Consider the following 13,076-nt stretch of genomic DNA (forward strand, 5'->3'; position numbering starts at 1 on the left):
TCTTGTGCAGATGAAGCAGCAGGGGCAGGAATGCCCTTTGTCTCACAGCAGCCCTGCCTTAGGTGGACTCAAGCCAAACACAGGCCCCCATGCTGACTGCTGATGAGCTGGGTCAGAGGTCAGCCCTCCGAGCCAGCTCCCCCAGCTTTGCCTCCTTTTGCAAGCACAAGCACTTAAGGATTTGCATGTGTAGGTGTCCCCTCACTTCATTTTCTCAAAACAATGCATTTAGAAGAAAACCCCAGACCGAAGAAAACCCCAGACCTTAGGAAAAGAAAACATCCTAGCTATTGCAGGTAGTTCTGGCTCTGTCAGGAGTTACATGCATGATTTATGCGAAAAGCTACCAAATACTCTGCTAACAGGAAGAAAGGGGAGTAACTGGAGGCAGTCACTTCTTGGGAGGTCAGCTAAAGCCATGGTGGCAGGCTTGTCTTTTCCTGAAGTTGCATCTACATCTACCTCAGCAGCTCCTTGGGAGACTGTTGCCTTCAGACTGCAGGCTGTGTCACAAGCTCTGTGCTGCCTCCAGGGCACGGCCAAGTTAACTCCTGATGTGCCTTTGCTCTGCTTTGGGCAATTGGTGATGTACACTTGGGTCCCTGAACTGAGAGGGTGGTGGGAGGACCCCAGCTGCTGCTTGGTGCCTTCTGCTTAGTTTTCTCTGTTACAGTATGGAGCAGAAGGAAGATGAGGTTGTTAGACAAGACCATTCCACAGTGAGAAGGAATGGGGAAGAAATTAGGTTGCTGTATGTTGGTCCAGGCCTACTGCTGTGAGTCTTGTTGGTTTATATCTGTGCTTTGCAGCAAACCCAAAACTGAGATGAACTCTGTACCCTTGCTGTGGGACTGTGGAGTCAAGAGTGGTCTGTAAAACAGATGTGTATTGCATTTACATGCCCCCAGTGGGCTTCTAGCAGTGTCTATTGGAGAGTCGTACCTCCCATTAAGATCTACTCTTCATTTGGTATTTTGAGATTCAAACATCTTTTAACATACATGGTGCTTCTTTTCAACAACAATGTCAAAAAAGTGCAATGCATTTGTTTCTCCCAGGAAACTTTACAAGCGTTACGCTTTCCTGCGCTGTGAGGAAGAACGGGAGCAGTTTCTGTATCACCTGCTCTCGCTCAATGCCGTGGATTACTTCTGCTTCACAAGCGTCTTCACCACAATCAGTGAGTTGGAGAATCAATTTTTTTCCCCCTGAATAAAAATTAGTTGCTGTCATGCTTTGTAAGAGACAAAGTTTCTGGTGACTGAGTAGCTGAGCCCTTATCTCGAAACCTTGGTGGGTGCTGCAGGGCTCAAGGGTGCTGGGTGTTGCTCTGGGAAACCAGCTGGAGGGCACGGTATGGGAGTGCTCCAGATAAGAGCATTGCATGAAGGAGAGTAATCAGCAGAAGCAGAGTGCCTCTGTGTAGCTTCTTTCATCTTCCGTCCCAGACAAGTCCTCTACATCCAAATGCTTCTTTCTGGCCTTCATTAAGTGTGCACCCTAACAGCCTGATCTCCTCAGACTGAGAAGGAAGATGAAATGCAAGGCACTTTGTGCTCCACTGTATACTTTAGATTTCTTTTTGTCTCTTCTTAAATGCCAGAAAGGTTCCCTCTCTCATCCTCTCTTGTAAAGAAGAGAGCAGAGATTGGAGCGATATCTGAAAATGAATCTTTGTCTCTCCAGCACTAGTCAGTGTGAAAAAGGCAGGATCCCATGAGATGACCTAATTATTTGGATTCACCTGGGCAGTCCTTATCCTGCCTGTTCAGAGGAAAGTGAATCAAGTTTTATATGGCTGTCAAAGCAGGCACTCATTCTACTTTTTTCTCCTCCTAAAGCAAGAAATCCCCTCAGAACTAGAACAGCACAAAAAGATTTATTCATCCTTGATTACCTTGTTTCTGTGGGGCATCTGGCTTGACAGCTTTCCCCTGTAGGACAAGTGCTTGGAATTTGAAGGGGTTTTTTTGAGTGCAGTATCATTGGATGGCACACAAAAATAAAAAAGGTTGGCTTAGGTTCCTCAGTCAAAAAAGCAGCTTGTGAAACATAAGGAGAGAGAGAATCTTGCGGTGCTAGAGGTGCAGTACTCGAGTCAAATCCAAACTGGGGTGGGTGGCAGTCCTTGTCTTAATCATGTATAGGTGCTGCAAATTTAAAAGAATAAGAAGGGATCTGGCAAGAGGCACATCATACTTGAGACTTTTGACCATGCCAGCATTGCTTATTGCAGCCTTTTAGTACTTGAAGGGAGTACTTGAAAGATGAGCACGAACATTTTAACATTATCTGTTTTAACATTTTCACATTATCTGTTTTAACAGAACGAGGGATAATGGTTTGAAAGTGAAAGAGGGTCAATTTACATTAGATATAAGAAAGAAGTTTTTTACATTGAGTGTGTGAGACCATGGCACTGGTTGCCCAGAGATGTTGTGGATACCCCATTCCTGGAAAGGTTCAAGATCAGGTTGGGTGGGGCTCTGAGCAACCTCATCTGTCGGAAGATGCCCCTACCCACTGCAGGGGCGTTGGACTGGATGGCCTCTAAAGGTCCATTCCGGACTGTTCAGTGCTGGGTTCTGACATTCCTTCGCTCGTATCCTGCTGTGTTCCCGCGCCTCCCTGCATCCTGCCGCGGACGGGCACATCCCTTTCCCCCGACAGGCTCCGGAGCCGTCCCGGCTGTGCCGCGGGGCTGCAGCTCCACCGTGCGGCACCGCCGCCCCTCGGAGCGCAGGGGAGGGGTTCTCCTTGTTCCGCTGCTGAGACAGGGAACAAGAACTTACCTTCAAGGGAAAGGCGTGCTTTGCTCCAGAAATTGAGTTTACTGCAAGAGGGGGGGGGGAAAATTCTAGACTAATGTACTTCTCCCACCTCCTATCCCCACTGTGTTCTCAGTGATACCTTACAGGTCAGTGATAATTCCCATCAAAAAACTGAGCAATGCAATAACCACATCAAACCCATGGATATGTGTGTCAGGAGAACTAGGAGATACTGGTGTAATGCAGATTCCTAAAAATCACCTAGAAATGACATTTGAGGTGAGTACATGCTCTTTATGTTTTGCTTCTCAATTTGAACCACGCTTCCAAATAAACATTCATTTGGTCAGGGATTATTAAGAGCAGAGCATTTCAGATTCTGTCCCAGCTTTTAAGGTCACTGTTCATTCGAATATGTACAGGAAAGTAGTGCTGCCTGCCCCTCCTGTGTGAGATGGTTTCTTGTGAGCACATACCACTTTTAACCACAGGCTTCACTGCTGCCCTTGTCCCAGCCCAGGACTCCTCACCTAGCCAGTCTATTTCCTCTTTGCCTATTTTTCCTTTTCAGCCCTCTTTTCCAACTTCTCATCTCCTTTCCAAGTTTCTTTTGTCTTCTTTCAGTCTGTCTTTCCACATACCACCATCCAGGTCCCTTTCTACGTCTGGCCAGTTCCAGTGTTCTTTCCTCCTGCTCCAGCTCCTTGTCCAGCATTACTGCTTTCCTTCCAACCACCCAGTGTAACCCCTGAGCTCTTCACCACCCTGGCCTCAGGTGCTGTCCCCAGAGAGCTGCCATCCCCCCCAGGCTCTGTTCTCTGAGCTTGCTGAGGTTTTCTCTTTGCATTTGAGTACCCAGCGTTCCCCTCTGCCTTCCCACCCCTCAATTACAGGTTGGCTTGGTGCCACACCAAACCAGCTGCTACTGGGAATTGCAGGGAAAGTCCCATCAAACTCCCCCGTAGCTCCCTCCTGGGTGTACCATATCCATTAAGGAGTGATTTTGTATGGAAATTTGCTGCTAAAATTAAGGTTGCATCCATTGAGTGTGTGCAGACTGACCTTCAACAACAATAGCAAAGAAAGCCTACTGCCAAATGTAAGTAGATTTTGACAGACAGGATATTTTTGTGATAAATGCCCACTTCTCATTCAGATATTACTATTTTTCAGAAAAGATCTCCAGGTTTCTAACAAGCAAAAAGACATATTTAGATATTTCTAAGGACCATATTAATGCTGTTCTGGATTATTCCTTCAGCTGAAATTTTTCTAAAATATTGACTTGGGTTGCCACTCACTGCGGAAAACTGTCAGCCCAAGCTGCTTGTTTGGCAGTATTAGAGGCAAAGACGACCAAGGTCTTGCAAGGGAAGTGTTTAGGTGACGTTAACAGATGTTGCTGCCAGCCCCACCTACAATTACATAGAGCACTGGAATTCACTGTCCCTTGTTTTCCTTTTTCAGTGTCTTTATGATGCTAAGTCATGTTAGTGATTTTGTTTGGCCCAACAATAAGCAAATCAATCTCTGAAAATAATAAAGGGTCTAGGGACTGGTTCATAGTGTAGAGTGAGTCAGCTGAAGGTCAGTCTGCTCAAAATGCATTTTTGAAAAGCTGTTTTCATTGAAGATGTATTTCTTCTACAAAAGCACACATTTTTATCACCTTAGCTCAGAAATTTGTAATTAATACTTCTCAGAAATATTCAGCATGAGTGCTCACAACAAAGAATGTAATCTCTTCACAAGCTTTTAATGGTTTTATTTCTTTGCTCCTGTGTTAAAATACTTATGCCGCTTTTCAAAATGCTCTGCATGTTTGGTTGATAATACTTGCTCTATAAATCAAAGGAAACTGAATAAAGGCATACATTTGAGACCATATGTGTGCATGTGGTGGGGGTGTGTGTTGTCTCTTGTTTTTTTAAATTAAGTAAAAACTGTTACTCGTTTCAGTGCCAGAACTTAGGGAAGCTGACGACTGTTCAGATTGGCCATGACAACTCAGGGCTACTGGCCAAGTGGCTGGTTGATTGTGTCATGGTCAGAAATGAAATAACAGGACACACGTACAAGTAAGCAACAAGTTCTAATTTGCTTTGTCTGAAAATCTTACTTGTTAAATTTAAAGATATCAAGAAGGCATTCACCTTCTCCTTAGTTGGTGGAACACTGTGGGCTGATTTGGGCCCCTGATAGGGTTGGTTTGGTCTCCCCCACCCCCGGTTCTCTCATTTCAGAAGGCCTAGTTGAAGTCAGAAAATCTGATAAATATTAAATGAAATTCGAATGTAGGATTTTCTTTGCATCTTTCTGAGACAGGACAAACAGTATAGATACTTTTGAAGTGATTCATATATTTGTGTCTAATAATTTAATCTCTTGATTTAAAATAGTGTGGTAAAATTTTGCACAAATTAACTCTTTAAACCCCAAGAGCTTGAGTCACAGTTTGGTTTCTTTTTCTTTTAAGAAACTCTGATTACAAGAAAATAAAAAGTTTTGGTGATTTCTTAATCTTCCATTGTATACATACCTGTGTCAAAACAATCTCCTAATTCATCATTGGTTTTACAAAAAATCTGGCTAAGCAAGCTTAATTTTTTCAATGTGAACTTGGAAAATTTGAATTCAGAGAGATGAGCTCCCCAGCTCAGAGTTGGCCATAGCGTATCGATGGAAGTAGGAGAAAATGGGGTACAAGGACTGGGGGGTATGGACATGTGCATGGATTTCATTATAACTGCGTAAGGAATCAAAGAGCAAAAAAATGTGAGGTGAGTTTTGAGTATAAGAAGATGTCACAGCCTCATCTGGGTGGGAACTCTGTGTGGAGATTCAGTTGTTAATCATCACAATGTTTTTAAAGGCTGAATATCAGTTGTGGTTGCGAGTGAAAAATAACTCGGCAGAAAGCAAAATGTGGACCATGAAAATATGTGTATAACCCGAGCTTTGCATATTTCCCTGTTCCTAAGGATGATTGGTTATGATGCAGAGGATGCTGCCTATAGAGTTCTGGTCTGAGAAGCTCCTGGGTGCAGAGCACACCCTGCCTGTTATCAGTGTTTATTGGATGCTAGCTGCCCCTCTAGCTTTGGAATAAAGCTACTATGTGTGTGTCTAACCTGTGCTTGTCCTGGGTGTGTGGCAGGTTTCCCTGTGGGCGATGGCTGGGAAAAGGTGTTGACGATGGCAGTTTGGAACGGATACTCATTGGAGAGCTGGTGTCCTCCACGTCTGATGAGGAGCTGGGAAAGCAGTGCCGCACCCCACCCCAGCAGAAATCTCCCACTGTGACTCGGCGATTGAGCATCACTTCCCTCACAGGGAAGAACACCAGTAAGTCCTTTCCTTGCTCCCCAGGGCCCTAGAGAAGGGGGCAGCAATTGCTGAGAAAAAAATTCCTGTGAACAGGAGAGGTTGTCCTGAAGCAAGGCTTGGTGCGGAGGAATAGCTGCAAGCTGATGGCTTTTTCCTGCCCCGTTTTGTGTTTGCTCTCTGATGCACATGTTGCCTCTTTGAATGTCCCCGTTTGACAGTTCAGGGATAATAATCTCTTTCTTTGGAGCACGGAGATGTGAGATGAGGGAGGAGGAGAGAGCAGAATTTGCAGTAGCTGGTGCTGCTCAGCTTCCCGGCTCACCTTGCAGTCGGTAGGAAGTTCTCTCTGAAGGGGAGTTCAGGGCTCGATGTGGATGCTGTGAACTGCCTTCTGGAGGAGTAGATCTCCAGGGGCACTTTAGTGGGCATCAATTTCACATCCCTAAAATCATCTTTTATGAGTAACTGCACCTGATGACAACAGGACATGGGACTGAAAGGGTCACACGAGGCGTTCTCTGCTAAAGCTTAGAGATGAGCACAGTGTAGATCCTGTTCACACATCTGTCCAGCTCCTATAACATTTAAAGGAGGTGACTGTTGAAATGTCAAGCAAGGAAAAGTTATCCTTCAAGAGTAACATAACATTTAAAACCCACCACTTCAGCTAGTATGCTCTCTCTCATTTCACAGAGCCTAATGCAGGACAGATCCAAGAGGGAATTGGGGAAGCCGTGAACAATATTGTGAAGCACTTTCATAAGCCAGAGAAAGAGGTAATTCCTACTTTTCATTACTTGCCTGCTTATTTTTATAAACAGAAATGGAACTGAAGTACCAGTGGATGTACTGCCCTTAGATTTGAAGTTTCTGGCATACAAACACGGCAAGTTGCATTTACCAACTCTCTCTTTCCCACAGAGAGGGAGCCTTACCATTCTGTTGTGTGGAGAAAACGGTCTGGTTGCAGCATTAGAGCAACTCTTCCACCATGGATTCAAGTCTGCTCGCATTTTTCATAAGAATGTCTTCATCTGGGATTTCATAGGTAAGCTGCTATGTGATTTGGAGGCAGAAGGAGAAGAAAGATTAGGGCAAAATGACTACTCATACACACAACTTGGATTCTTAGCAGCTAAAGTGCCATTTCTCCTGCCAAGCACCTGCTGTAGGTTGCTTGAAGTCAATAAGAAACCAGATGGAAGATGAGAAGTACTAAACTGTGTAAGGGAAGAGTGTGAGCCTGTGCAGAAATTCAAGAGTACTTAGACTTCTTGCCATTTATTCATAGATCAATGTTCAAACGGTTGCTTTTCTAACCAGAAAAAAAGGTAGGCTGGAGGTGGGAGTGGAGTAGCTATTGATGTTAGGGGAAGAGCTGGGAAAGGGCAGGGAATGAAAGGTTTAGATTTCTAGTTGCTCATGAGAACTCTTCTGGTGACCTGTAGGTCTATGTTGCAGTAATTAAGGTGTACTTACTCCTTTAAATCAGGCTCACAGGCTGAGATGTTTAGCCCAAGAGTGAGTGCTTACTCAGAAAAAGTGAAAAATCAAAGCTGATACTATCACTTACAGTGAAACCCTTGACAGGTGCTCTGGAGCGACTCCTTGATGTTACCTGACTGTATTAGACATCAACCAGTCTGACCACTGCTGTGTCATAACAGAGGTGGAGACGACCTCCTATCTATGGTCTTCAGAGTGAGGAATCCACATATAAGCTGTGCAGTAGCTCTCAGCTGGTTGTTTCTTTAAGGATTCCCTTCTGTAAATCTGTGTCATAATGAAGTACTTCTGCTCACTGAGTTCTCATTTTCCCCCTTCCACAGAGAAAGCTGTTGCTTATTTTGAAACCAGCGATCAGATTGGAGACAATGAGGAGGCCCTTTTGCTTCAGAGATCTTCATGCAAAACCTTCTGTCATTATGTGAATGCCATCAATACAGCTCCAAGGAACATCGGAAAGGATGGCAAATTCCAAATCCTGGTTTGCCTGGGGACAAGGTGCCTAACTGCTCTTCATTATATGTGTCCTCTCACATTAACTAGAATATTTTTGTATTGATGTTATTACCTTTAGTTTTCCATTTTAAGACATCTCAATGAAAACTGCCATGAAATGCTGTTTTTGATGAAGTACTGACATTGGGAATGCAGAGTTCTTTTCAGGAGCTGGTGGATCTCTAAATCCTCATTGAATTGTCTATGAAATTGGGATGTCTGTTATAATTTTGTCAAAGCTACTCTAGATTAACCTTTCTTTCCTAGTAAGATGTTTTCTGTCTTGCACTTGGGAGGGGGGTTTAGTTGTATTTTGGAGAGTGGAAGTTGATATGTTTAGAAATGGGTACCATTTTTGTCTTGTCTATCTGGATACTTGGAAAGCCAGCTGGAAAACAGTCTGTTGGGTTTTCTCTGAGTTTTACTTCACTGGTTTCTGATCTGGAAATGTTGCTGAGTTCTTACCAATGTCCAGTTCAGCTGATACCTTTCCATTTTCACTTCTGCAGTATGTAATATTTGACCAACAAAATCAAGAGTTGTAATTACTCAGGAAACATTTATGTACAAACAACACACACCACTCACAAAGAGGGACTGCATGTTTTGGGCTGTGTTCTAGGAGAAGAATTTCAGTTTGAGATCCATTGCACTTGGTGCTAAAATATTTCCTTTCATCCCCTATTCAGGGACCACTTGCTCTCTCAGTGGATCCCGTTACTGGCAGAGTGCCCACCCATTACCAGGATGTACGAGGAGAATGCTCTCCTACGGGACCGCATGACTGTCAACTCCCTTATCCGAGTCCTACAGACATTGCAAGATTTCAACATCATCCTAGAAGGATCACTCATCAAAGGAGTGGACGTTTAGCATGGCTTTGCTGAGAACTTCATTATTCCTTTCCCAAGCAAGCAAACCACAATTGGAGAGCTGTCAGGACTTGAACTCGATGGTAGTGCACCACTGTAAGGCAGAGCTGCCGGCTGAAGCGGAATTGGGAAGTCCGGTTTGTGCCCGATGGGGACTGTCCTCTAAAGCTGCAGAAAGCTAAGATGCAGTATTGTAGTTTATTTGAAACAGAAATTTAGTACAAAAATAGAGTATTTTCATGTGGTAGATGTGTGTAAATATGCTATCTTCTTTAAGAAATTATATTACTCTAAGAAATTTTTCTTAGACTGAATGTTCTTGTTCTGACTTATGAGTAGGTTAAACCCAGGGGAAGGACTTGGGGGAGGGAAGGACCAAGGTGGGAAGGGATGCCACTACTTGCTTACAAGGAAGAAGCCAATCAATGTGTAAATAAAGTGCAAACTCAGCAGGGCTTTTTTCAGGTATTGCAAATTAGTACAGCAAATATCCTTATGTAGCCATTGTGATTGTGTCACTCTTGGAACTGTTGTAAGCATATGCTGGTTTACCCTACTGTACATGGTCTCTCTTAGTTTTTGTTTGTTTGAAGACTCAACTTTCCATGCATGGAAGATGTGAGCAGTCTGTTTTTGGTTTTGGTTTTTTTCTCTAAGTCCTTTTGTGTCACTTCTGTTGATCTCTAAAAGGGGAAACACGTGTTGAAATGCTTAAACACTGGAGAGGAGGACTGCTGTCAGTCTCAGAGCCCAAGAGTATGAGACACCTGTTTAAGCAGTGCTGCTGCAGCCCGAGATGGGAAATGATGGCTTGCTTGACTCCTTCAGTGAGTCCCTTCTCTGTCTAGACATTCTGCTGATTCCTCCTCACCCTTGGTCAGTTTGTGTTGTAGATGATTTATTTTTTTCCCACATTGGAGGAATTTGGTTCAAACCAAATTCTTGCTGTACTTGAGAAGAATCATTGCTGTAGAGCCACAAACACCAGTGTTGCTGTGCTACTGAACTCTATCAGCTGGCTTTGAAACGCTGACAGATTGAGTCTTCCTTTATCCTGTAGAATGAGTGTTCCTAGGGGAGTACAGGTTCTATGATTACTTTTTTTTTAATTTAAAATATCCAGCTACAAAAAGAAAGGGATTTAAGCAAAAGGAGGATAAAAGAATCTCACTTTGGTATTTTGAGGCTTCTCTCCTACACTTTTTCCAATTAATGTGGTACTAATATGGAGTATATATGTAGATAACAGCTCTTGATGAGAAACTGGAAGCAACTGAAATCCAGTACACCACAAATTTAACAAGAGACTATGTAAAAATTGTCCTGTGAATACCATGCAGCAAATACAGAGTGTATTTCCCGTTCTTGTGGGTGGGCGTTGGAAGGATCTGAGGACATAGTTAGCGTCACCTGGTTTTAGCTTTTGGAGGTTAGTTTAAATATAGGTGTTTCCATTTGTTTATTCCTTATGATCTTGGGCATTTTGACAGTGGATTTCTTTGGAAAGACAGTCTCACTGTCAGCTGTGGCTTGGGAAAGACCCCTGATTGTTACTGTAAGTGTGTTGCCTTGCACTGTGCCCTTAAGTGGCATTAGGAAGGACTTGGGAATGGTGGACAGTAGCAGGTCTTGGCATAGTGTGCACGTTGTGGAAAGAGGGATGAGAGATAAGGAAAAGGCAAGAGGATGAAAATGAGGGTTTGCTTTCTTACCTACCTTTTGTCAAGCTTCTCTACTTTCCTGTGGTCCTCCTGCTGTCCAGTTCTTAAAACAGTATTCACTTTAGTGTCTAAACTTCACATCATATTCCCAGCCAGAAGAAAACTCTTCATATGATTTTGTTTTGTTGGAAGGGAGGATTTTATTGTAAAGAAGGTTTTTTTGTTTCTAAGAAAGAAGTAAAATAACACTGTCACAGAGTCCAACTTTCATGAGGGTTCCAGCATTTCATAACCATTCTTTCCTCCTGGGCTTGTGCTTCCTCAAACTAAGTTCATCCCACATTCTGTAGGCAGTGCTGCCATGTCACTGCTGCGTGTGTGAGTAACCAACATAAAGACTGTCATGAGTTAGTAGCCAGAGCCCATGGCTGTGTGACACCCCTCTTTCATTTCCAGAAAGTTGAATTTTGGGGTGTTAGGGTTTTCTGTGTGGGCAGGCAAGTCTGCTTAAAGTCAGCTGATGATGCATGACAGCCCTTCAGCAGCAATTGAAAATGCATCCCTAGTACTTAACTCTATCAATGAATTATACATTTACCACCAGAAACCATGTGGCAGCATTATTTGGTAATGACTGCTTAGGATATTTTGATTTCTATAACAACTCAGGCCTTTTATGTCTAATGACTGCTATACAGGATTTTTTCATGCCCAACCCAGCCTAAGAGACTTTCATTTTTACTGAAATAACCACCACTTTAGTCCTTGGATTTCTTCACGGCATCATTTGCATTTACTAGCTGGGTGCTTCCCAAAGTGTACTGCTGCAAACTTCTCCAAAGGCTATATATGACTTAAGCAGTCATAACATTTATCTAACATGTCAAGGGTTAAGCACAGGCAGGATAAAGTAGAAATGTGAGCACCTCTAAAGGTCATTCATTTAAATGAATAAATCACACAAAGAGAAAAAGGCAATAACTACATAAAGTCTTTCTTAAGTCAAAACCTGAGAATTTAAAACATTCAAATCAGGGCCTTTCCCCATTTCAGGCTACATTAAGAAACCTTTAGCACTTAACACAACTTCATGTCAGCTTTTTCAGCAAGTGTTGGCTTGTTTGGTTTTGTCAGGTTTCACATAAAATTAATAATAATACAATAAAAATTATGTATGTCTCATATTTCCTTGTGGGCAATAAACCTCCCTAAGATATGTTGAAAGGGGCACAGCTGAGTGCCTTAGATTCCTAGAAGACTAGTCTTTGACAACCTTGGGAGTACAGTTCTTCATAGTGAGTTATTATTCTACCATGTATGATTTATTTTTTTAGTGGACTACCTTTGTTTATTGGAAACTATGAGTTTTTTCTGTAAGGTTTACAGAAATCATTCTACCCACGGTGAGAAAACCCATTGGGATTCTTCTAAGCTAACACAGTTTTTACTTCAGTGTTAAAGCACCTTCTTTGGTTGAGAAAGGGAATCCTGGAAAAGACCAAAGCTCTCTGGTATCTGTTTTTAAGAAAAAAAAAATCCTATCCAATGCCTGTCTGCAGATGTCTAAGTTTTCATAGTCCTGTTATACTAACACCCAGCATGGTAACTTGAGGGAGTCAGAGAATCAAATGCCTCACTATGTACAAAATGTGTATTTATAATTCTCTGAAATAAATAAAATTGTACTGTTTAGTGAAAAATCTGCTCATGTTTATTCCAAGTTGGTTTGTGTAATTAGATATCATTGTTCAAAAACGTGTTTTAGGATAGTTGCGTGACAGCATATTTGAGAAAATTCCTTCTTTCAATCAAATGAAGGTGCACATTGTAAGGGGAAATATTGTGTGTTACACTTGAAATGTACAAATGTGCCCTGTATAGCTTAAAATGATCCTTAAATGTCTCCATTAAGTATATTTTGTCTTTACATTACTACTAACTGAATAAGAACTGGATTATTTTCAAGACAACATTAGTAAAAGTATTGTTATATCAAGCACTTTAACATACATACCACAAACTGACATGGGTTTTTCAGGTTTTGAAGTACATTGAAATACAGCTTTTCATGCTATGTCCTTTACAAATAAAACTGTGAGAATAATGGTTGGTGTCACTTTCTCCTTGCAGAGGAACCTGGAGATTCAGGCCTCGAGCAGATGAGCTGATCTGAGCCTGGAGGGCATGTTTCATAAAGGGAATGAGTCCAACAAAGTGATTCAGCTCATAGTGACTGCTGATAGTGGGAACTTGCTGGAGCAAGGGAAACAAAACCTGTCCTTCTGCCTCCCCTGACACAAAGGGGAGGCAGAGGCTGTGCTGAGCCTGAGCAGCTCTTCGTTTTGAGGCTTAGGTGGAAAGTGTGGCTGAGCGAAGGGAAGGAATGGGATCACAGTGAAGCTGAGCTCTTACCAGATTTGTGTAAGAAGGAGGGTTGATAGCCA

General features: G+C 42.7%; 1 protein-coding gene across 4 annotated transcripts in view; it reads left to right on the forward strand.

Annotated features, from left to right (window-relative positions):
- Positions 1-12,736, forward strand: part of DENND5B (DENN domain containing 5B) — a 112,898-nt gene extending 100,162 nt beyond the window's left edge. For all 4 annotated transcript variants that reach the window (XM_071551202.1, XM_071551203.1, XM_071551204.1 and 1 more), the window contains 8 exons: positions 1,059-1,180; positions 2,905-3,050; positions 4,731-4,849; positions 5,929-6,116; positions 6,792-6,874; positions 7,020-7,146; positions 7,928-8,102; positions 8,789-12,736. In XM_071551202.1, the coding sequence (XP_071407303.1) occupies positions 1,059-1,180; positions 2,905-3,050; positions 4,731-4,849; positions 5,929-6,116; positions 6,792-6,874; positions 7,020-7,146; positions 7,928-8,102; positions 8,789-8,972 (1,144 nt within the window). In that variant the 3' untranslated portion in view covers positions 8,973-12,736. The remainder of the gene's footprint in view (positions 1-1,058; positions 1,181-2,904; positions 3,051-4,730; positions 4,850-5,928; positions 6,117-6,791; positions 6,875-7,019; positions 7,147-7,927; positions 8,103-8,788) is intronic.
- Positions 12,737-13,076: the final 340 nt, after the last annotated feature.

The sequence above is a fragment of the Pithys albifrons genome, chromosome 3 (assembly GCF_047495875.1).
Source record: "Pithys albifrons albifrons isolate INPA30051 chromosome 3, PitAlb_v1, whole genome shotgun sequence".
NCBI lineage: Eukaryota > Metazoa > Chordata > Aves > Passeriformes > Thamnophilidae > Pithys > Pithys albifrons.